Raw genomic sequence first — 21185 nt, forward strand, 5'->3', positions numbered from 1 at the left:
GAGATTCATAACAGGATGATGTGCTTTAATTGTTGTTACCACGGAAAAGTACAGTCAATATCGAACTGTTGACATGAGGTAATTTCTGTTTAGGGTTACAAGGTTGAATGGCTAAACTTTGAGGGGTCATTATGATAATTGACTTTAAAGTGGGCCTTGGGTTAGGTAAGGTAAAATCAAACTTAGGTTTTGGTTCATGTAGTACTTTAAGATCTTAATCAGTGAATTTGCTGGTGATAGACCAGCTAGCGGTAAGTGTAGCCTAACTTAATATGTAGACATTGAATTTGAATTTTTTTTTTTAAGTGAGTGATCCTCTCCTCACTGGGCATGATAGGCCTGAGGTTCAGTTCTGGGTGGTGGCTGTACTGGGGCAGTAGGTGGCTTCAGGGCCACATAGATCAGTGCTCATACCAGGTGAAGCCCTCTAATACTGTGCTCAGACGCAGGGTCTCTTGTGTGCTAGGCATGTAGAGCATACTTCCACTTTCTCCTCTACCATCCAATTAAGAGATTTTATTTATTTAGTTTTTTGTTTTGGGCCACAGCTGGTGGTGCTCAAGGGACCCATACATGGCACCTGGGATTTGAACGAGATTCAAGGGTGCATGCAAGATAAGTGACTTCACTTCTGTATTCTCTTTTTTTGGCTCTTGTGTAGAAATTTTCAAACATCATTAATAATAGTAACAACATCAAAATTATGTGTAAACAGATTTCCACTTACTGAGCTATTGAGGTTTAAGAAAGATTAATGCAAAGGAAGACTCAATTTTGTAAAGGATAGTTTTAAATTTAAAAGTATTAGAATTCAGTACATGAGGACACTTTATTATCAGTAACATTTGTAGTTGTTATTATTTGGTGTGGTTATAACTTCTAAAGAAAAGAGAAGTTTCATTTAAAAAGTGCCACTTAAAGGTTCCTTTCTCTTGAAGGAAGGACTCCTAGATGAATGAGTCAGCAATGGAACAAAAGTCTCTTACTATTTCTGGTTCGAGTAGGTATCTAAGTACATGGGGCAAGCTGATCATTTAGTTTATGCCTTGTTTTTCTTTTTAATAGAAAATTATCATTGAGGGATCATACTTCCACTTTCTCCTCTTTTTTAGAGCATACTTCCACTTTCTCCTCTACCATCCAATTAAGAGATTTTATTTATTTAGTTTTAGTAAAGCACAGTGATAGTAAAGCACAGCAGGTAGGGTGTTTTCCTTGCACACTATGACTGACCCTAGTTCAATCCCTGACACCCCAGATGGCCCCCAGTTCCCTGCCAGAAGTGATCCCTGAGCAGTGTCCGGTGTGGTGCACCCCTCATCTCCCCCCCAAGAAAGACAAAATATTATTGAATTATTTCAGTATTGTAAAAACTGGGGATGGAGCAATAGCACAGCGGTAGGGCATTCGCCTTTCATGTGGCCGACCCGTGTTTGATTCCTCCGCCCCTCTTGGAGAGCCCTGCAAGCTACGAGAGTACCTATCTCACCAGCACGGCAGCCTGGCAAGCTACCCGTGGCATATTGGATATGCCAAAAACAGTAACAATAAGTCTCACAATGATAGATGTTACTGGTGCCCACTCTAACAAATTGATTAGCAACGGGATGACAGTGACAGTAACAATAAAAACTAATAAATCAGTGATTATTAAAGACAAGGAAAAATAAACCCATATGTGAAAATATTAAGGTGACTCAATAAAATCTTTCACTCAAAATATGAACCTTAGTTCTGAAATGAAAAGTTGACAGAAAAATAAAAATAAGCAGTTTGTATTTTCAGTCTGCAGGCACTAGTTTATGGTGACTGCCTTGGCATATTTACATACAATTCGAAGTTACTATGTAGATTAAGAAGTCAAGTCTGATTTTTTTGTGGAGAATATTAAAGGGCTAGAGCGATAGCCCAGAGAGTAGAGCATTTGCCTTGCACGTGGCTGACCCGGGTTCGATTCCTCCACCCCTCTCAGAGAGCCTGGCAAGCTACCGAGAGTATCTCACCCACATGGCAGAGCCTGGCAAGCTACCCGAGGCATATTCAATATGCCAAAAGAAGTAACAAGTCTCACAATGGAGACATTACTGGTGCCCGCTTGAGCGAGCAAATCGATGAGCAATGGGATGACAGTGATACAGTGATACAGTGATTTAAATTAAAATTTACACCATAGGTTTAATTATAGGAATGGCATCTCACATTGAAACCCTATTTTATAAAATACAAAGCACTTAAACTTCTGATATTTCATTCTGTACACAAATCACCAAAGGAAGTAGGCAAGTAGATAAACATCTTACAGTCCAAGAATTGAGGCCCAGAAGAGATTGCCCCATGTACCCTCTGCTTTCATCTTTTAGTTGTTGAGAGGATTGGGATGGATTGTGGAATATGGGAAAGATCAAAATATATAGCATATGAAATTCAATATCCATTTAGCTCTCATATCCAAATTTTAAAATTTTAGAAAGTAAATTAATCAAACAACTTTTTTATTCAAGTGTTATATAGTAATCATTTTGCACATGTATATATTTTTTGTGGTCCTGGGGATTAACCTTACACTTATAAGGCAAGCTACATTCCTATATAGATATGCTTATTTAAAACTAATACTGTCATGGTAACATTGAGACCCAAGTCTGATCCCAACTTGATTTTTGACTGTCACCCACTTTTAACCTTGTTTCCTTCCTGTCACCCCCTTATCCTGTTAGTCCCCTAGTCTCATGCCTGGCTCCCCATTTATAGAATTTTTCACCCGTGACCCTTTACAATATCTTGGTGGCCCACAGGGACCATTTGCCCCCTGGTTGAGAACATGAGATTAGATGTTACATTGTATAGTGCACATTGATGCTGAAATAAAATTCTTGCCTTTTCCCTTGTTAAATACTAATGACACTTATTTTAAGCTTATTTATTTGAAGGTTAATTTTTGCTCTTTTTACCCCAAAGAGAAGGTGTGGGTGTGTGTGTTTTGGTTGCAGAAGGTTCTACAGAACATTCTGTGGTTCTCAATCCTAACTTCCTGTTTGCAATACTTGGAGAGCCTTTATTAAAAAAAAAAAAAAGGCAGCAGCAGGTGGGGGGGTGGGGGTGGGGGGGAAGGTGGGGTGTCCTTGGGTCACGCCAAACAGTGCTTGGAGTGCTGAGTGGTACTCAGGAACCTTGTGGTGCTGAGGATCGGACCGGGGTCTGCCATGTGTAGTACAAGTGCCCTTAACCTCTATACTATCTTCCAGGCCCCTAGAGAGCTTTTATATATTTATTTATTTATTCATTCATTTATTTTGCTTTTTGGGTCATACCTGGCGTTGCACAGGGGTTATTCCTGGCTCATGCACTCAGGAATCACTCCTGGCGGCGCTCAGGGGACCATATGGGATGCTGGGATTCGAACCAGGGTCGGCCTCGTACAAGGCAAATGCCCTACCCACTGTGCTATCACTCCAGCCCCCCCAGAGAGCTTTTGAACTAAGCTGCTTTCCTGGCTATATCTTAAGTCTAAAAATGTAGTTCAAATTTCATATCCTCTAGATCATTTCTCCTTGACTAGTCTGTCTTACCTCACTATCTGACTAAAAATGAACACTTTCACCAAAAGATGTCAGTTGCACTTTTGTTTCTATTAATGGTACTCTCATTTTCTCTGTCACTCTGGAAATAAATTCATATTCCTCCTTCTCATTTTCTATTTTTCTTTTTCTCTCTTACAGCATCCCTCTAATATTAGTCAGTGATTAGTCACCAGGCAGAAAGTTCTAGAAATTCTTTCTTATTAATATTTTCTCACATCCATCTCCTTTCCTTTTCTACTCCCACCTCTTTTTTCAGCTAAGTCATCTCAACTGTGGTCTCTGGCACCCAGAAGCTCATCTCTTTGCTCTTCATTTGACTTTTCAGTCTTGGAAACAGCTTACATATATCAATAGTCTTATCTTTCTGAAATATTTTTCGATCAGTGTGTCCTGCTCCTATGATACTTTGAGGGGTTGGAGAGATAATATAGAGGGTAAGTTTTTTGTTTTACATGCAGCTATCTGGGTTTGATCCCTGGTATCAAAAATGGTTCCCGAACACCACCAGGAGTGAGCCCTGAGCATTGCTGGGTATGGTTCAAATCTGGGAAAATGTCCTGAGCTGCGATTCAGTGGCCAGAGTTAAAATTCAAACTGTTTCCAGAGTGGAGACCCTTTTGAGCTTGTCCCAGTTGTGTGTACTTTGAAAAGATTATCAAAATAATTTCTCTCTTCCCAACCCTTTGTATTTTTTTTTCTTTTTGGGTCACACCCGGTGATACACAGGGGTTACTCCTGGCTCTGCACTCAGAAATTACTCCTGGCAGTTCTCAGGGGACCATATGGGATGCTGGGAATCGAACCCGGGTCAGCCACATGCAAAGCAACCGCCCTACCTGGAGTGCTGTCACTCCAGCCCCCTTCCCAACCCTTTGTAAAATGAGGTCAGCTCATTGTATAGCTTTGGCTATATTGGTTCATATTTATTGTCATGAAAACAAATATTTTGCACAAACTATAGTCTTATTATTTAGAAAGTAACTCCTTGTTAAGTGTGTCTGATTAAGGCTCCAGCTTAATAGGACATTATAAAAGAGAAAAAGTGGGGCTGGAGTGGTAGCACAGCAGGTAGGGCGTTTGCCTTGGACGCAGCCAACCCGGGTTCGATTCCCAGCATCCCATATTGTTCCCTAAGACCGCCAGTGGTGGTTCCTGAGTGCAGAGCCAGGAGTAACCCCTGTGCATCACCAGGTGTGACCCAAAAAGCAAAAAAAAAAAAGAGAGAGAGAAAGTATATAGAATTTATAGTTATGCATCCACATAAGTACATAGAATTTATAGTTATACATCCACATAAGTACATAAGTGTTCATCCTGAGGGGTATGATTCCACTAATAGGTCAGCCTGTACCTGTGGGGCTAGTGCATCAGAAGCCTGATGGTGCCCTCAAGCTTTCTGAGACCCCAGTATTGCCACTGTGCCTCTGGCCAGACCACAACAACTTGGGACCAAATTTCCTGAAAAATTAAATGGCCAAAAGTTATGTATGTGGGAATAAACCCACAAACCACCTCCAGCTCAGCTAACAAGCTCATTTTTTCAGCCTTGCTTCAGAGATCTGTAAATAAATCTTGAAAGACATCAAAAGCCATAATTAATCTCGGACCCACGCAAGGCTAAACAGACCAGGGTAAATCGGAGGGAGGAGAGTTAGCCTGCTACCCGCCAAGCAGAGCCCCTGGCAGTTCCTGGCTCCCACAATCTAAAATCACTTCCATGCCCCTGGCTGGACTCCACCATCTCAGGACAGACCTCACCAAGATATTATCACTGTATCACTGTAATCCTGTTGCTCATTGAGTTGCTCGAGCGGGCACCAGTAGTGTCTCCATTGTGACACTTGTTACTGTTTTTGGCATTTTGAATACACCACAGGTAGCTTGCCAGGCTCTGCCATGTGTTTGAGATACACTCTGTAGCTTGCTGGGCTCTCCCAGAAGGGCGGAGGAATCAAACTTGGGTCAGGCCACATGCAAGGCAAACGCCCTACCACCTGTGCTATCACTCCAGTCCACCTGTTGAAAATTTGGATATGTGGGTTTTGTTACTGAAATCTCCAGGTTTTCTCAGAGTTGGGGTGGGCTACCTCTCCCCACTTACCTGTACTCCTGGAAGCACCAGCATTTACCCCATGAACCAACTCCAGTGCCACCATGTAAGCTCTTCGACTGACCTTGCTTTAGAGACCCATACATAAATCTCAAAAGAAATCAAAAGTTGCAGTTAATCTCAGACCCACACAAGGCTGAACAGATCAAGGTAAATTGGAGGGGGGCAGGTCAGCCTGGTGCCCGCCTAAGCAAAGGCCCCAGCTACTTGCTCGCATGTAAAAAAATACATGGGGATCTCTCAGCGTGTGCCAGAGGGGGATGTGATGTGTGTTGTTCGTGGGCTCTTGGGCAGCTTGCTCTCTCTCAGTCTCTCTCTGCTCGCATTTGGTGCTCTCGAGCCCTTGTGTATGGACCGGATCGGAATGGCTCCTCCTTGGGCTTCTGTGTGTGCCGCTGTCTGTCTCTTTATCTCTGACTCTGTCTCTGTAGTCTCTACTCTGGTCTCTTCTGATCTCTCATCTTCTGATCTCTTTCCCCGGAGCCCTTCTGCTTCAGTCTCTGGAGCCCCAATCACTCTTACTTCCGACATCTGACTGACTTCTCACTCGTTTTGTGCTATTTCTTTTTCCTGCTTCTGGCTTCGATGACTCCCTGATTCTCTTTCGCTCTGTGCTCTGCTTCTGTGTCTTCTCCCTTTCTTCTGTGTTTTCTTTCTGTACTTCTCTTACAGTCTTAGTTTATATAGCAATCACACAGGGTGGTGACACAAAAGTGGGTTGAACATTAACAAATCAACAAAGAGGGGTAAGACCACTTCTCCAGGAGATGAACAAAATCTCATCTAAGGAGATTACTCCAGATTACTAAGAGATCTGCTTAAGGGTGGGATCCCATCCAGGGTGTGTTGCTTTCTTCTGTCCTCAGCTAGAAATCCACTTAAATAGTTGTAGTAAGTCTACTTCTAATATTTCTAGCAATGTCATTCTGTATGAGCACAGTAAGAGATACATCAAATTCAAAGTTTGGTTCTTCCTGGGGATATCTCACTATATATTCCAGACCACATTTCTCAGGCCAGGTTAGTCTTCCTAACCCCAACAGGGTCCTAGTCTCGTCGTTACTTTTGGATCATGACAGCATTTGTCTATGACCATGCTCTCAACTTATAGTTGAGTATTGTGGTGCTTTGGCCTGGCCCATTTTGATGCCAGGGTAGCTCACAGTTTGCCCTGGGTCCATTCCGTCCCTTGTCGGGGCCCTGATTTGGGGGATGCAAGGAACTAAGGGCAACTGAGTCAAGAAAGCAGATGCCCAGGAATAAATATTATTGGAGTCAATCAGCTCCCAAGTTACAAAGCATAATATTAATTGTATTTCTGTGTCCATACAGAAAGTACATTGCTCTAAGGTAAACTAAGTTCCCTGTAGCAAGACTGAAAGGACAAACCCAATGTTATCCTATACTCCCACGATCCAAAATTGGTGCCATGCTATTGACCTGAGTCCACCATCTCAGGACGGACCTCATCAAGATATAATCTGCTGAAAATTCTGGTATGCGGGTTTTGTGACTGAAATCTCCAGGCTTTCTTACTGTCAGGATGGACTACCAACCCCCCCCCCCACCTCTCTGTACTTCTGGAAGCCTCAGCAGTCATATCCACACCCCATAGCTGCCACCCAGTTAAAAAGCTACCCCAGCCTCACCATCCCAATAAAAATACTAAATGCCCTGAACAAACATAATGACCTCTTAGTACCTGTATTGCAAAGCATAGCACTGCACTGTCATCCTGGTTTTTTGCTAGAGCGGGCACCAGTAACATCTCCATTGTGAGACTTGTTATTACTGTTTTTGTCATATCGAATATGCCACGGGTAGCTCATCAGGTTCTGCTGTACGGGTGGGATACTCTTGGTAGCTTACTGAGCTCTCTGAGAGGGACGGAGGAATCGAACCTGGGTCATCTGCATACAAGGCAAAAGCCCTACCTGCTGTGCTATCACTCCTGGATGGGGGTGGGGATTTGGTGTTGGGGGACGGTGGGAGGGAAATGGGGGACATTGGTGGGGGGGAAATATACACTGATGGAGGGATAGGTGTTCGATCATTATATGATTGAAAACTGAATCATGAACATCTTTGTAATGGTCTATCTCATGAATATTCAATGATTTTTTTTTCTAAGTAATATGGAGGAGCTGGAGTGATAGTTCAGCACGTAGGGCATTTGCCTTGCATGTGGCCAATCCAAGTTCAATTCCCATCATCCCATAAGGTCCCCTGCGCACCGCCAGGTGTAATTCCTGAGTGCAGAGCCAGGAATAACCCCTGAGCATTGCTGGGTGTGATCCCCCCCAAAAAGAAAAAAAAAGTAGTGTGAAGTTCATGCTTGCTTCAGTCAGCTTAATCAATGGCTGAATAAATAGCAGTACTCCTACATTAAAAAACAATTTCATGCTGTAACTTTTTTTTAAAAGCTGAAAAGTAAATCTGAAACTTGAATTATAGCTTTGAAATAAGGACTGCCTTGTACTTATTTATAATATATATTATATATGGATATTAAGTGTTCCAAAAGTTCATTTTGGTGTAGGCTCTTTGTTCAACCCAGAGTCAGCCAAATTTATTAAACGTGCTTTATCTTGGAGAAGTCAGCACTGAAAGGAGCCAAATATCTTAGTTCATTTGGAGGGCTTAAAAAATGTACTTGTCATTGTTTGGCTGGCTGCCCCTCCTTGGTAGTCAAGGTCACATTCCCTGAAGCAGCTGCCCTTAAAGTTCTTTTTGGATAGGAAGTGCTTGGAAGGGTATCTCCTGCTTGGCTGTTTCTGATCCCCACCTCCATCTCTCCCTCTGTCTCTATCTCTGTTCCTCCCTTTTCTCCTCCCTACTCTCCTTACCTGCCCTTTCTCCACTGTTTCTCCTTCCCCCAATCATAGTTTTACTCCTCTCTCCTGATCATCACCCCCATCCGTGACCTCAGGCACCCTCTGCTTTTATCTTCTATAATTTAGTGGCGTAATATTAATAGTCCACTTATCCAGATAAGACTTGGTTTTGGAGTCATTTAATGGGTATGTTTCAGGTCCTTAAAAGAATGGCACGGTGGGAGGAGGGGGGGATTCCTGATACTATTCTTAGGCAAACTTTTTGGGGATGGACAGTTAGAAGTGTGAGAAACTAAGTTGGTTAGCTTAGCTTTGCACTGCTACTCACTTTTTCTGTCTCCCTCAATTTACTTTGTGTGTACTTTACAGCCATCCATAGTTGTCAGGAATTGTTGCAAACCAGCTATTTCCTATACTTCTTTTCTCAAAATCTTGCATTTCAGATAGTTAATTTTTTGCCTTCCCAATGACTGAAGAAAGAAAAGTCCTAACACACACACACACACACACACACACACACACACACACACACACACACACACACACTGGGGGAGGCTACAGAGAGAGTACAGTGGATGAGGCACTTTCATTGCACATACTGACCCAGTTCAATTTCTAGCACTCCTGTCAGGAGTGATCCTTGAGCATTGCTGGGTGTGGCCCCAAAACAAAAACAAAGAAGTAGATAAAAGAGAGATTTGGGGCTGGGGATGTACCTTAGTGGTTTACCACAGAGCATTTGCTTTGTGTGTGTGTGTGTGTGTGTGTGTGTGTGTGTGTGTGTGTGTGTGTGTGTGTGTGTGTGAAACCTTGGTTTTACTCACAAGCAACACCACACACACACACACACACACACACACACACACACACACACACACACACAGGGCAGGAGATACCCTTCCAAGCACTTCCTATCCAAAAAAAATTGCCTAAAAGCAAGCATCCCCTTTCTGGATTTTAATTTTTATATGTCAAGCTTTATTTGGGAGTATTTTATTAATTGTTCTTAGTTTATTATCTTGTGTTTTTATGATATTCTAAGGTTTCTAAGTTTATCTTCATACACTAACCACATTCAGAAAACTTTCCATAGATATTATTATCTTGGTTGAGGTCAAAAGATTTCATATGATGCTCTCCATTGATCAGGATTATAACCTTAGACAGGAATACTTTTAATTTCCTACTTTGTCACTTCTCTTACTCTAATCAAACTGTTGTAGATTACCACTGAATATTCTTTGATGAATTTTAGAAGACACTTCATTAACAAACTACAAAAAAGTGTGGCAAATGACAGGAGCTGGAGAAATAGTACGGCACATAGGGTACTTGCCTTGCCTGCACTCACCCAGGTTTGATCTCCGTGGTTCCCTAGGAATGATCCCAGAGCACAGAGCCAGGAACTAGCCCTAAGCATCACTGGGTGTAGCCCTCAAACCCTAAAGAACAAACAAACAAACAAAAACATATGAAATAAAAATCCCCTCCTCCCCTATATTTTGGCAGGCTTTTATTTTCTTGAATACTTTGATATTACTTAATTTTATAATATAGTACCATATACCATCCTGTTTCTTTTATTCTCCTCATTATTTGTATGAATTAATTATATATCTGATCATTTAGTTGGGTTACCTCATGCAAAACTAGATACCACTGAGACACATCCACATCCATGGCCCTTTTATTTTTTATTCTCAACAAATATTTAATTTTTCTCTGCAAAGCTCTCGTAAGATTTGCCATCTGTCTAAGTGAGTTTTTCTTTCCCCATTTCTCCATGTTTCTCTTTCAAAACTTTCTGGGTGGCCTGTGGGACTCACTGTGCTTACGCCTTGCACTTGTGAGGTCCCGGGTTCGTTCTGGCTCTGCAAAACAGACAAACAAATAAAACCCTCAAACTTCTTAGAGCACTCTGAAATGTAACTTAAATATCATGCTGACATTTTGCACAAAGAGCTGGGTTCCTCAGCTCTTCCCTCCTGTTAGCCCGGCATTTTGAAGCTGACAGTGCTCACACATTCCTTTCATATTACTCTACCATTTCAGTGGCATTTCACCAATGTGCAAGACTGCACATGAAGGTATGCTTAGGAAAACCCAAATGGACGCCCATATTAGCACATCTAATTACCATCATTTCATGCCTGTAATGTTCAAACGGTTTGATGACAAGTATCAGCCTTGTTCCTGTTCTTATCCGAGGAACTGGAGTCCGTGCTGCCAAGAGACTGCCCTTCTCATTCAGAACTCTCCTACTGAGCCCTTTTTCTTCCCTGTTTCTGTTGAAGGCTGGCTCCCTTAATAACTTCCCAGCCCTCTTTGCCTTGAGTGCCAAGAAAAGAATGTGTCTGAAATCCAAAATTAAGAAGCAATAGGATGCATTGAAAAGGATCTTAAGGAGAATTGAAATAATTACACGTTTGATAAAGAATGATTTCTGCATTCTTTTGGGGCCGGGGATAGAGCAGCTAGTTATTTTAAGATTAAGATATATAGCTCTTAAGTTTTACTTGCCACTAAGTTGTCATATAAAAGACTTTTCTTCAGTGCTTATTATGTGGCAGATACAAAGATCAACTTAGAATCCTCTGCATTGCAAAAAACTGTAGGGCAGGAATGATAGTGCGATAGCTGAGGCACAGCCTTTGCTTGCAGGAGCCCTGGGTTTGATCCCATGTACAACATGGTCCTTGATACCCCAGGATCTGTCCCTAGCCAAGCTAGGATTAACCTCAGAGCATTGCTGGGGTGTGGACAGAAGAACCAAAAATGCAATTCATTTTTAGGTGGCAAGAACAGTTTTTATAAAAAGTTGTAAAGGATTTTATATAGTGCTGTGTGATGAGTTTGAGAAAGGAGTTTTGTTTAAAGGTATGCACCCGCGTTCTGAGAAGTAGCTGTCTGTCTTGGTCTGGGACCTGGCTGGTATCTATATTCTACAACACTAAAATCACCTATGAACCTTAGTTGTATTAAGCTTTTTAGGACCATCGCAACAGTAGTTTCATGGCTTTTCAGTTGTGGATCCTGAAAAGTATATTTGTCTGAAATGTTCTTTTTATGTACTAAAAATAATTTAATTGCTTTTAGCATGTTAAGCTGAAAAATGTTATATGTGAAAATGGAAACTTTTATATATATTTTACATAGCAATGCAGGGGATTCAGGGCTATCAATTTTGTCTCCTTAATCCCCACTTGAGGTTGAAAATGAAAAGTCATATGACTTTTATTTTTCATGTTAGATTTGGGGCCACACCCAGCAGTGCTCAGGGTCTAAGTCTGGAGGGGTTTCTGGGTCCACGCAGTGCCAGGAATAACCCCACTTAGTTATCTTTCTGCCCCCTGCCCCATGCATCACTTTAGATTTACCCAGAATATAACTACAGGCAATAGGGGTACATGCCATTAAACCAGCTCACCAGATTGGTGGATTATTATCAGGAGTGGGGTAGTCTTATGCCCCCTGAGACCTCCGTGGGAGATCACACCCTCCTGTCCTGCATAAAACCAAACTTAAGTACAATATAATGCGTCCAACACACATTTATCATGTACTCTCTAGTTGACCCTTGAGCTCTGAAGGAATTAAGGGCACTTAACCACCACCGTCCTACTATATACAGTTGAAAATCTGTGTGTAATTTTTGACTCCCCAAACACTTACGGTTTGCTGCTATCCTGAAATTTTACTGATAGCATAGTGGATTATCACATATCTTCTATGTTTGATGCATTATATGCTATATTCTTAAAGTAAGCTATAGATAAAATATGACTAAGAAAATCATAAGGAAGAGAAAATGCACTTATAATACCTTGTAAGTTTATATCATCTATTTACAAGAAAATTATGTGTAAGTAGACCCCTGCTGTTCAAAAGTTAACTGTCTATTCTGCTGTATTAACCAGCTCTGCTAGAGAAAAGGAGGCTGGCATGGCAGTGAGTGGCTACTCGCTATTTTCCGAGGGGCAAGATTTTCTTACTCAGAACATTATTTTTGGTTTTTTTGAGGAAAGGTTTTTGCTGAATGAAAACCAAACTGATTTCTTCTTCCCAGTCATCTGGCAATGAAGTGAAAAGCATTGGTGTTTTGTGGATGCCAACTATGACTGCATGAAGCTTTATTACACAGGGTGTGGTTGAGTTAGGAGTTTTGTCTTTATTTTTGAGTATGGAGTTTTAATAGACTCTTCAGAGACATGTTTCTTTAAGCCACCCAGAGAGAAAGGGATACCACCAAAGAAGAAATTAAGTTAAAATTAGGTGAAAGTTAAAATGAGTATATTTCTTGAGATGGAGATTTGTTCATGGTTTCACACATACAAATGTAGAAAGCAACTTAAAAGTTTCCTTTGCTGGAAGAATTTAATAAGAAAGTGAAAGGGAAATTAAAGGCTTTCTGTATCTAACTCTCTCCCCAGTCACCCAAAATATACTACATCTCAACCAGTTACTTATTTCTTTTTAAATTTAAATTTTTTTCTTTTATTGAATCACCATGAGATACACAGTTACAAAGTTGTTCATGATTGGGTTTCAGTCATACAATGTTCCAACACCCATCCTTTCACCAGTGCCTCTGTCAGAGCCCTCCACTGCCCCCGCCCCCACCACCTGCCTGATTCTTCATGAGAAACTTTTCTTCTCTCTCTCTCTCTCTCTCTCTCTGTCTCTCTTTCTGTCTCTTTGTCTCTCTGTGTCTCTCTCTGTCTCTCTCTCTCATACACACCCTTCTCGCCCTCTCTCTTTCTCCTGAGCATTATAATTTGCAATACAGGTACTGAAAGGTCATCATGTATATGCCTTTACCTCCTTTCAGTGCGCAGTTCTTGTCCAGAGTGACCATTTCCAGTTATCACTGTCATGGTGGTCCCTTCTCTATCCTAATTGCCCTCCTCCACAACTTGTGGCAAGCTCCCTTCCATGGACAAGTTTCTTACTCTCCTCTTTCATACCTGACTCCTAAGTTGTCTTTTCCCTCAGCGATCACTCTTTGGTCTTCTGTCTCAAAACTTCTCCCAACCTCTCAAAACTTCTGCGTTAATATTCTGCACGTGTTCTTTCAATGACAGAATCTTCTTAGGGTTTCACACTGCCAATTTGGTACCTCACAGATGTTTCAGAATAACACCGAAAGCTGAATTCCTGATTTTCCTTTAAATAACTTAATCTGCATTCTTCCTTACTCTGTGCTTTCTGGTAGTCAGTGGTTCTCATTTCTGTACTTCAGAAGGAACGTAGGAAAGGAAAGGGAGAAAGGAGAAAGTATGTGAGCTACCAACGATTTCTGTTCAATTCTAAATAATACCCAATTCGGCCTACCCACCTCTTTCTCCCTCTGTCTTTCTAGTCCACACCAGTGTCACTTCCTGAACTCTTGCTTTCCTTGTTTTGTTTTTTGTCCCACTTAATCCATCCCTGTAGATTGCAACCTTTAACTTTCTTTTATTACATGGTCATTCTTTTGCATAAAAACTTCACTTGAACTTTATGATTAAAAAGACTTATCAGTAGTCTTTAACTTAAAGACTTCACTTGGACTTTATGATAAAATGCAGAAGTTTAACCCTGCATTTTTAAAAGACCTTCCTTGACTTGGCTCTTGCCAAACTACTTAGCTTTATCTTGAGCACCGCCCATTTCCTGCCTTAGCCACATCTCTTTTCTGTACCTCAGCACTTTTCCGACCTTTTCTGCTTCTTAGGAAATTCTTCTTGTCTGTCTACCCCTTCTTTCCTCAACTATCACTCCTTTCCTCCTTCCTCCTCCAAACCCAACACAAAAAAAACCCTTCCAGGCCCGTACTTTTGGGGGTAAGATCCTTAGAGATAAGCTCTACCATTATTTTTAATCTCAAAGAAGTTTCTCTTCCCTTATTTAAAGATAACTTCCTGGGATGGCCAGCTGGTAGATGTCGAGGCACCTGTCTTGCACACAGCTGCCTTGAGTTTAATCCTGACCCCATATATGGTCCCCCTATGTGCCACTAGGCATAATTTCTGAGCATAGAGCCAGGAGTAAGCCCAGAGCACAACTAGGTGTGGCCCAAGTGCTCCTTTCACTCCAATAGCAGAACAAAGCAAATAAAAATACCTTCCTTAGATTTCTCATCATTTGAAGGAAATCTTAGTTCTGCCTCTTCACTCGGGGATCCCCTCCAGTGCTTGGGGGACCACATGGGGTGCCAAGGATTGAACCTGGGTCAGCCGGGTTCTCAGCAAATGCCTTATCCTCTGTACTGTCTGGCCTGGAAACCTTTCCTTTTTTACCCTGAGTTACACTCTTCTTTTATTGAAAGAAGGTATTCTTTTACTAGTTCCAAATTATTTTATTTTTCTGCTTTTGGGGTCACACCCAGTGATGCTCATGGGTTACTCTTGGCTCTGCACTCGGGAATCACTCCTGTCGGTGCTTGGGGGACCATATGGGATGCCGGGGATCGAACCTGGGTGGACCATCCGTGCAAGACAAATACCCTGCCCGCTGTGCCATCGCTTAAGCCCCAGTTCCAAATAATTTTAAGAGAATTGATTTCCTTCATAGTTCTTACGGTTACAGTTTCAAGGTGTTTGTGTGCTAGTGGGCGGGTAGGTGGGTTCTCTACTGACCCAACAGGCATTTTCAGATCCAGTAAGGCTCTGCACTTCAACTCAGTTCTGTTAACCTATCTGCCTGGGAATAGCACCTGATTCCACAAAGGTTCATTCCCCTGAGACGGTTCCTACATATGTCACAAGTCCTGGCCATTCAGTCTGCTGATTACATAGGTCAGTAATTCCTTTTACCTGCAATCAGCATTATTGATTTGGTTGAGCATTTTGTTCACAGAACTCAGAAGCATTTTTTCCATATGAAATCGACTGTTTGTTATAAAAAGGTGTAACACAGAAATGGCCAGATGGAGGAGAAGCAAAGCCAAGGTGTGGGGAAAGGGCATTGAGCCTCCATGCCCTGATCCCCATTCTCTCCTTGTGTACCCCCCTCCCAGTTATCTCTGCAAGTTCCCTGTCCTGGTAGCTCTCTGAATTCTGGCTTTGGGAACTTATGCAAGGCTTCAGTACAGATCTGATTGATGAAATCATTGGCCCCTGGGTGATTCAACTGCCCTGGGAGTGGAAAAGTGGGACTGCCCTATAATCTTTTGGTTGCCTCTCCTGGCAACCAGTCTTCATCCTTCGGTGCTTTCCAGGTCTTTCATTAACATATAAACGATACCTTTATCACTGCAGCCTCCTGGGAAATTCCAAGGGTTTTAGGAGTTCTGTGCCAGAAACTGGGTAAATAACAAATATTATTTTTTTATAAAGCACACAGCCCCAGTAGCGTTTACTCAATGAGTAATCTTGGTCAGTTTCTTCTCCAAGGGCTTTTTCAGCTTGTTATTTAAGTGGCTTATGCACTAGAGAAAACTTCATTTTCTCTATGAGTAGTAAACATCTAAAGAGACTGTCTCCTTGGCTGAGAAATGACTCAAGGGCTGAGCACTTGCTTTGCATGTTGGCACCCCTGGTTTGATCTCAGGCTCTGCGTGCTCCCCTTTGCACTACATGAGTGATCCCTGAGCATTGCTGGAATTTGGCCCCCAAAGTAAACAAACAAAAATAAAATAAACATAGGAAATATCCTTGTTTTACATTTTAACTCCCGATTATTTTTTCTTCCCTCAATTTTATCCTGATAAATTGAATAGTGATCCTTTTCTTTGAGAGTTTATTCATAGAGAAAAATTTGTTGTTGTTTTTTTCTTTACTTCACTATGTTAATGAATGTTGGTCATTATTAAAAACTGAAAGTGGGTAATTTTGTAACAAAGTTTTTCAGAAGGCAAAAAAAATTTCTTGAAATACCGTATTTTGTCAGTCTTCTAGAATAGTTTTTTTTTAAAATTCAGTGTTCAGGATATTGGATGTATCTAGCAAACCACATACACAAACTAGAAATCAGAAATCAAAACAAAACTTTCGTGACTAGTCACTGTCACTGTCACTGTCATCCCGTTGCTCATCAGTTTGCTCGAGCGGGCACCAGTAACGTCTCCATTGTGAGCCTTGTTACTGTTTTTGGCATATCAAGTATGCCACAGTTAGCTTGCCAAGCTCTGCCATGCGGGCGAGATACTCTCAATAGCTTGCTGGGCTCTCCGAGACGGACGGAGGAATTGAACCCAGGTTGGCCAGCCATGTGCAAGGCAAACACCCTACCCAGTGTGCTATTGTTCCAGCCCAATTGCCCAATGAAACATTAAATATTTTTCAGCAACGTTTTTATTTTATTTATTTCTTTATGAGTGAATCACCATGAGATAAAGTTACAGACTTACAAATTTTCATGCTTGTGTCTCAGTCATACAATGATTGAGTATTCATTCCTCCACCAGTGCCCATTTTCCACCACCAATGGTCCCAGCATCCCTCCCACCACCCCCACCTTGTCCCCTTCACCCCACCCCGCCTCTGTGGCAGGGCATTCCCTTTTGCTCGCTCTTTTTGGGTGTTGTGGTTTGATACAGAGATATTAAGTAGGTACCAGAAACATTAGAATTTTTAAAAATTAAAAAATACAATTAGAACTAGGTATATCAAAGAAAACCTAATCTTCAGGAGCTGGAGAGATAGCACAGCAGGAAGATTACTTGCCTTGCACACAGCCAACCCAGGTCCTATTCCCCAGCAACCCATTCAGAGCTTACATGACTAGTCAGTATAATAAATTTTAAATCTATTGAGATATAGTTGACCTATAATAATATTTTTGTTTTACAATTTGACAAACAAAAATTTAAATGATATGTAATCTTAAAGATGACTTCTATATTTCTAGGATATATGGTATTAAATAACATATAAATAAAAATAAACACCAAATAACAAATTATGCCCTAGGTGGATAGTTAAAAAATCTATTTGTGGAAATGATCATGCTGGACAGTTCTTACTATGTATCAAAAGTAGGTAAGGGATATTCTTGATAACCTTTCATATCAATATTGCAAACCACAATACCCAAAAGAAGAGAGAGACAGAGAGAGAGAGAGAGAGAGAGAGAGAGAGAGAGAGAGAGACAGAGACAGAGACAGAGACAGAGACAGAGACAAAGACAGAAAGAAGAAAAGCACCTGCCATAGAGGCAGTCAGGGGGTGGGGGGTGGGAGGTGATAGGAGGGAACCCTGGGACAATGGTGCTGGGAGTCATACACTGGTGGAAAGATGGATGTTGGAATACTGTATGACTGAAATCCAATCATGAACATCTTTGTAAGGATCCATCTCACAGTGCTTCAATAACAAGTTTTATTTTTTTTTTAAATTTATTTATTTTTAATTAGAGAATCACCGTGAGGGTACAGTTACAGATTTATACACTTTTGTGCTTATACTTCCCTCATACAAAGTTTGGGAACCCATCCCTTCACCAGTGCCCATTCTCCACCACCCGTAAACCCAGTGTCCCTCCCACCCTCCCCAATCCCATCTCCCCCCCCACCCCACCCTGCCACTGTGGCAAGGCATTCCCTTCTGTTTTCTCTCTCTAATTAGCTGTTGTGGTTTGCAATAAAGGTCAATAACAAGTTTTAAAAGCGCAGGGCTCACCCCAGTTTTTTCCTGGGCAACACATATGGTTCCCTGAGCACTGTCATGAGTGAAGCCTAGAATGAAGACTAAGCCCTGAGTCCTGCTGGGTGTGACCCTTCAAAAAATTTTACTTGTGGGAGGTGGGCAGGTATCACAATGGACTGGAGCACATTCTTGGCATCTTTGGGACTCAAGTTCTTTCCCTGAGCTTCATGGTGCATGACCCCTGGGCACTACCAAGTATAGCCTCATTGTCCCTGAGCACCCTGGCTGGAGTGAGACCTTGGGAGTCTGGCCTCCCACACCTCAATTATAGGTATCAGGATAACTGAGTGATTTTCTTACAGCATAGGATACTGTTTTTTTTTTTTTCTACTTAAACTCTTATCTTTCCTTTTGTATTTTAGAAGGATGTTTCTTCTGGTGGGAGCCCCCAAAGCAAACACTACCCAGCCTGGAATTGTGGAAGGAGGGCAAGTCCTTAAGTGTGACTGGTCTTCTAGCCGTGGATGCCAACCCATTGTATTTGATGCAACAGGTAAATGTTGACTCATCACTTCTCTTTCCTTAATTGGTATCTAGTGTTGTTATATTTCAGGTGTCAGAGAAAGTTATTTGAAGAAATGATTTTTGTAATGGGGGTTATAATTTTGTGGTCTCTTCACGCTTTAGAAACCCATTGTAATGCCATTACTTTGGGTATTTTCAATTTTAAGACAGGTCATGTGAATCTGTGTCCTCTCTGAAAATGTGTTTGCACTTCCAAAGCAACTTGTTTCTCTGCTGGCAAAATTCAGGCCTGACACATGAATTCGTGGAGAAGATCAACTTTCTAGTCATGTCTAGAGCTCAGCCTGGAGTGCGTGGCCCGAAGCAGCTGAGGGATCTTTTGGATCTCAATCTGGGTGACTGGAGTTTAGACTGTGGTTCTATTGCCTGGGCCGAGGTGATCATGAACCTCCTGCTGAGTATGTCTCACCCTCCATTGAGGAAGTCTATGGATTCTTACCTGGTGCCCTGCACCGTACTGAGGCAATCCTTATACCTCTGCTATTGGGGATTCCTGGTGAGAGGGCCCAGAAGATGGCTCGGGTCGCTCTAGAAGTGCTCAGGGCAAGCAGGAGGACTGAGCTTTAGCCCGATTGTCACCATGCATGGTCAGAACCTCCTAGCTGCTGCATTCTGATGTCCCCTGTGAGGGAACATTTTAAACAAATACTGCTGGAAACTTGTGTGTCATGTTTCTGATAACAATAGTACGTTATCTCCTGGGACAAGTTTTAGTGTGAGGATTGTCTTAGTAAGAAAAATAACATGAGGATGAAAATAACATAAAATGACTAAAAAAGGTTTTATGTACATGTGTCTGTGAAATCAAGTGCACGTAATCTTATATGTCTAGGTTGGAATATTTATTTTGATTTGTAAATGTTTATCAAGAATCCTGATGAGGACTGTTCATTTGATCCTGTGAGCAGTGCTAAAATGAGTGATAGTCATTAAGCAAACTTTTCATAGGAATCAGGTTGCATGTCTGTATTTTTCCATTCAGAGTGGTAGCCCTGTTTGTTTTTCCATGTTGGCTGGCCTTTGGCAATGTCAGGGAGAAAGGGGAAAGAGGGGAGAGAGAGAGAGAGAGAGAGAGAGAGAGAGAGAGAGAGAGAGAGAGAGGCGGGAGGCGGGGGTGAGGGGGAGAGAGATGCAAATGGGCTGAGCTTTACTGTAATGGAGAAATACCTGTGATTCAGAACACTGTGGCCCAGGGCAATTGTCTTTTAACAATATGCGTGGTAATATAATGAAATGTGTAGTTTTCACCGGTTGATTAAGTTGTTCCCATGCTTCTGTACTACTCAACATTGTAGTTTTATGCGAGGCAAGATATGGTCTTTTTGTTTATTGAAATAAAAATATATATACTTGGTAGAAAAATATCTGAAACAGTCTAAAAACATATACAATAAAAATAAGACTCACTTTAGCCTGCTTGAAAGCACTTTAAATTTACCATATCCATGCACACTTTTTAAAATTGAATTTATTTTTAATTAAATCACGGTGAGATACACACTTACAAGGTTGTTCATGATTGGGTTTCAGTCATACAATGTTCCAGCACCCATCCCTTCACCATTTTCCAACACCAGTGTCCACAGTTTTCCTTCCCCCACCCTCCCCTCTTCCCCCACCCCCAACACCCACCCTAGCCTGCCTCTCTGGCATGCACTTTTCCTTTCTTTCTTTCTTTCTTTCTTTCTTTCTTTCTTTCTTTCTTTCTTTCTTTCTTTCTTTCTTTCTTTCTTTCTTTCTTTCTTCTTTCTTTCTTTCTTTCCTTCTTTCTTTCTTCCTTTTCTTTTCCTTCCTCTTTCTTTCTCTCTTTCTCTCTCTCTCTTTCTTTCTTTCTTTCTTTCCTTCTTTCTTTCTTTCTTCCTTTTCTTTTCCTTCCTCTTTCTTTCTCTCTTTCTCTCTCTCTCTTTCTTTCTTTCTTTCTCTCTCTCTTTCTTTCTTTCTTTCTTTCTTTCTTTCTTTCTTTCTTTCTTTCTTTCTTTCTTTCTTTCTTTCTTTCTTTCTTTCTTTCTTTCTTCTCTCCCTCCCTTCCTCCCTCCCTCCCTCCCTCCCTCCCTCTTTCTTCTTTCTTTCTTTCTTTCTTTCTTTCTTTCTTTCTTTCTTTCTTTCTTTCTTTCTTTCTTTCTTTCTTTCTTTCTTTCCTTTCTTCCTTCCTTCCTTCTTTCTTTCTTTCTTCCTTTCCCTCCTTCCCTCCTCCTTCCTTCCTTCCTTCCTTCCTTCCTTCCTTCCTTCCTTCCTTCCTTCCTTCCTTCCTTCCTTCCTTCCTTCCTTCCTTCCTTCCTCTCTTCCTTCTTTCTTTCTTTCTTTCTTTCTTTCTTTCTTTCTTTCTTCTTCTTTCTTTCTTTCTTTCTTTCTTTCTTTCTTTCTTTCTTTCTTTCTTTCTTTCTTTCTCCCCCACCCCTCTCTTTACCTTTCTCTCTTCTGGGCATTGTGGTTTGCAATATAGGTATTGAGAGATTATCATCCCTTTACCTATTTTCAGCATTCAATTCTTGTCCAGAGTTATCATTTC

The 21185-nt window shown here is 41.5% G+C and overlaps 1 protein-coding gene across 1 annotated transcript in view; it reads left to right on the forward strand.

Moving 5' to 3' along the window:
* Positions 1-21185, forward strand: part of ITGAV (integrin subunit alpha V) — a 123147-nt gene that overhangs the window by 3028 nt on the left and 98934 nt on the right. The window contains exon 2 of the mRNA XM_055120880.1: positions 18514-18644. Coding sequence (XP_054976855.1) covers positions 18514-18644 — 131 coding nt within the window. The remainder of the gene's footprint in view (positions 1-18513; positions 18645-21185) is intronic.

This window comes from Sorex araneus, chromosome X (assembly GCF_027595985.1).
Source record: "Sorex araneus isolate mSorAra2 chromosome X, mSorAra2.pri, whole genome shotgun sequence".
NCBI lineage: Eukaryota > Metazoa > Chordata > Mammalia > Eulipotyphla > Soricidae > Sorex > Sorex araneus.